General features: G+C 36.4%; 1 protein-coding gene across 1 annotated transcript; it reads right to left on the bottom strand.

Annotated features, from left to right (window-relative positions):
- Positions 1–381: 381 nt before the first annotated feature.
- Positions 382–2313, bottom strand: SARC_13623 (hypothetical protein; the record flags this gene model as incomplete). Its single annotated transcript, XM_014292247.1, has 3 exons — positions 382–878; positions 1448–1566; positions 2112–2313. Coding segments are annotated over 3 exons (400 nt in total), but the record flags the coding sequence as incomplete, so codon positions are not given.
- Between the last annotated feature and the right edge of the window lie 1060 nt (positions 2314–3373).

Below are 3373 nucleotides of genomic sequence, written 5' to 3'. Positions count from 1 at the left end.
ACATATACATAAATATATATTGTATATATGTATACATACATACCTACACACACACACACATATATATATATACAACACACACACACACACACATATATATATATATACAAACACATACACCCACACACACATATATATATACACGCAACATATAGATATATACTTACATACATAATACACACACACATATATATACATATACATATTATATATATATATATATATATATATATATATACATATACATATATTTATATATATATTTATACACACATATATATATACGTATAGAAAAAACATGAAACATCTAAAGACATTGTCAAAAATTCAAAGCATTTTCAAATTCAGACATTCCATCCCGATGGTATTCAATAATAAGCGTTCACAAACAATATTGTTTATATGTCCAATATACATGGATTGTAATGTCATTGTTATGAAGTGAATGTGAATAAACATTAAACATGTCCAATAGTACATCGTAAAGCACTTTGGCGTTTATTACCGCCATTTCCTCCATCTCACCATATTTGGCATCTGTTCGTACCCACGGGAGATGGGGATATAAATAGTGGTCGAAATTCTAACGAACAGAAAAGGGTATATACTCTCAGAGCTTGCGAAGGCAAGGATAGACTGAAAACCCTACAGGTTGTTGCTATCCACATCTCTGTGTGCGTGTGAATGTATCTGTGCAATCCTTGTACACATATGACCAATCGTTCCCAGTACACGCACAAGTCTGTCTATATGTGCAGGGACGTGGTCTCTACACTCAGGGGGCGAGTGTAGGTAGCTTTCAGGCGTCTTCCTTCACTACAATAACCGGGATATCACTGTGGTGCACACAGTAGTCGCTGACACTGCCAATCAGAGCTCTGTGTCGCAAGAGAATAGTGTATGCATATGTTAGGTGCAATGTATGGGCTAGGATGTAGTTCACATAGTAGGACAAACTGGAAAATACACCGAAGCTATCATACGTACTTGGGCATGGACATAGAAGCAATGACGAAAGCTAGTACTGATAGTCTGTCCTAGCACATATTATTATGGTAACTGTATTGCATTAGAATAATTGCGTACAGCAGCCAATGGTAGTCAAACAAAGGTCAATGATACTACTTAGTCACCTGATACCCTGTGATAAACATATACAAATATCAGACGTGTGGCAGAGAAATGTGGAGAGTCCCGAGACCAAAAGGCTCAGACTAAAACCATGCACACACAGGTTGTGCTAGATACAATACAACAGCCCAAACCCCAACGCCGCACACCTATAACACACGCACAGCTCACACCGGGCACTAGGTTAAACACACACAAGTCTCACTCAGCTACAGAGTCCGTCGGCTAGCATCTCATGCACGCGTATAGATGTGATCTAGTCAGTGGCATATCACAATCACCCCCACTGGTTGGGCCGAACGGGCAACAGCCGTACCTTTTGATGGCTCCCATTCCTCGAGAGCCTACTACCAGCATGGCGCATTGCTTGTCATTGACGAATTGGCACAGTTGGGTTCTGGGGTCACCCTGTGCAAGCTCACACGTGTGCGGGATCTGGTAGACACGGGGTTTTGTTAGACGGTGAGTGTTGGTACAAATTTATCGGGAGCGAGTGCAGATAAGATAGGACATGCCTGACTAGAGACACACATACAACTTGCGAGTTTGTCTATTCGTGCTGCCGTATGCAACTTCCTTTATCACATATGCTGTTACTGTTATAGTTCTAAAATCATTTCACATGTCTGCTAACCACCGATGACGCCCCAGACGGGTTTTAGCTTCCAACAGCTGGTGTCGAAGTTGGAAATTTCCTTATATATATATAATAATAATAATAATAAAACAAAATATAGAATAATATATATATATACATATATATATATATATATATACATACATACATACATCATACATACATCATACACACACACACACATATATATAAATATAAATATATATAAATATATATCTATACATACATACACATTATTATTTGCGCAAGTATTGCCTAACCTATTACCATCCATACCTTACTACCTAATTTTAAATAGACATACACGAGTGCTATTTCACACCACACATCCTCAACCCCTCACCTTCTTGCTCGTAAGTAATTTCCCGTATGTCTTGAGGGTCGTCTCAGCCGCATCGATCGCTTCGTCTCTGAGCTGTTGCAGAACATCAACAGCCGCACCCGCAGCGCCCAGAGACGCCCATGAGGTGTTGTCCAAACTCAGAGTGATGTAGATGTGGTCGCCTTCTCTGTAGAGGTGGTCCACTGTCCATTGTAGCGCTTTCTGTAGATACAATGGGTTAAGGTTTTAGGGTTGTACGTATATCGCAGGTGCCTCGCTATACTTGCTGTATAATACATGTATACTGCTAGTCTAAGAAAGTATGTGTTCGAGTGCGTGATGTAAATATAATGCATTTGTTTGGGTGAGTGATGTAGATATAATGTATTGTTTTGGGTGAGTGATGTAGATATGATCTCTCGCTGTCTTTATGGAGATGGTTGATGATTGCTGCAACTCATTCGACAGAAGGGTTACAGAGCTATTAAATCCGGAAAGGTTTGTTCAAAGCTAGCTTGGTGCGGATGTGACTGTCATATCTACCCCGATAGTCAACTGATACAATACATCGCTGCCAGATTAGTAAAGTGAGAGGAGTATTGTCCTGACCTGCATTGGTGTACATGTTCACTTCAATTTTTAGGGCCGATGATCCATTGCAATACATTCTGACATAGACAATCATAAAGAACACTTTAAAATAATCGTATATATACAACACTATAACAAACCTAATGACTTTCACTACTACTTTGTGACAATAGACAATACAAGGTACATACAACACAAAATCTCTGTCCTGTACAGAAGTAAACGAAAAGTATATATATTGTTTAGTAAATTGAAGAGAAAACATTTAGAAGACTACTAGACCGCAAGTACATCAAAAAAGCGTGAACACACACACACACAGACTATATATTTATATATATATATACATATACATATACATATACATATATATATTTATTTATATATATATTTATATATATATACATACATATATACTAGCTCGAGAATACATCAAAAAGCGTATACACCCACACACACATATATATATATACTAAATATATATGTAAATAATTATACATACATACATATATATATATATATACATATATATATATACATATATCAATATATATATACATACATAATATATATATATATATGTGTATATATGTTTATGTATGATATATGTATATACATACATAGATACACACATAGATACATATATATATATATATATATATATATACATGCATAGATACATAGATACATAC

The sequence above is a fragment of the Sphaeroforma arctica genome, assembly GCF_001186125.1.
Source record: "Sphaeroforma arctica JP610 unplaced genomic scaffold supercont1.3512, whole genome shotgun sequence".
Classification (NCBI taxonomy): Eukaryota; class Ichthyosporea; order Ichthyophonida; genus Sphaeroforma; species Sphaeroforma arctica.
Note: the sequence above shows the minus strand (reverse complement) of the source record. Positions and strands in the feature narration are given on the sequence as shown.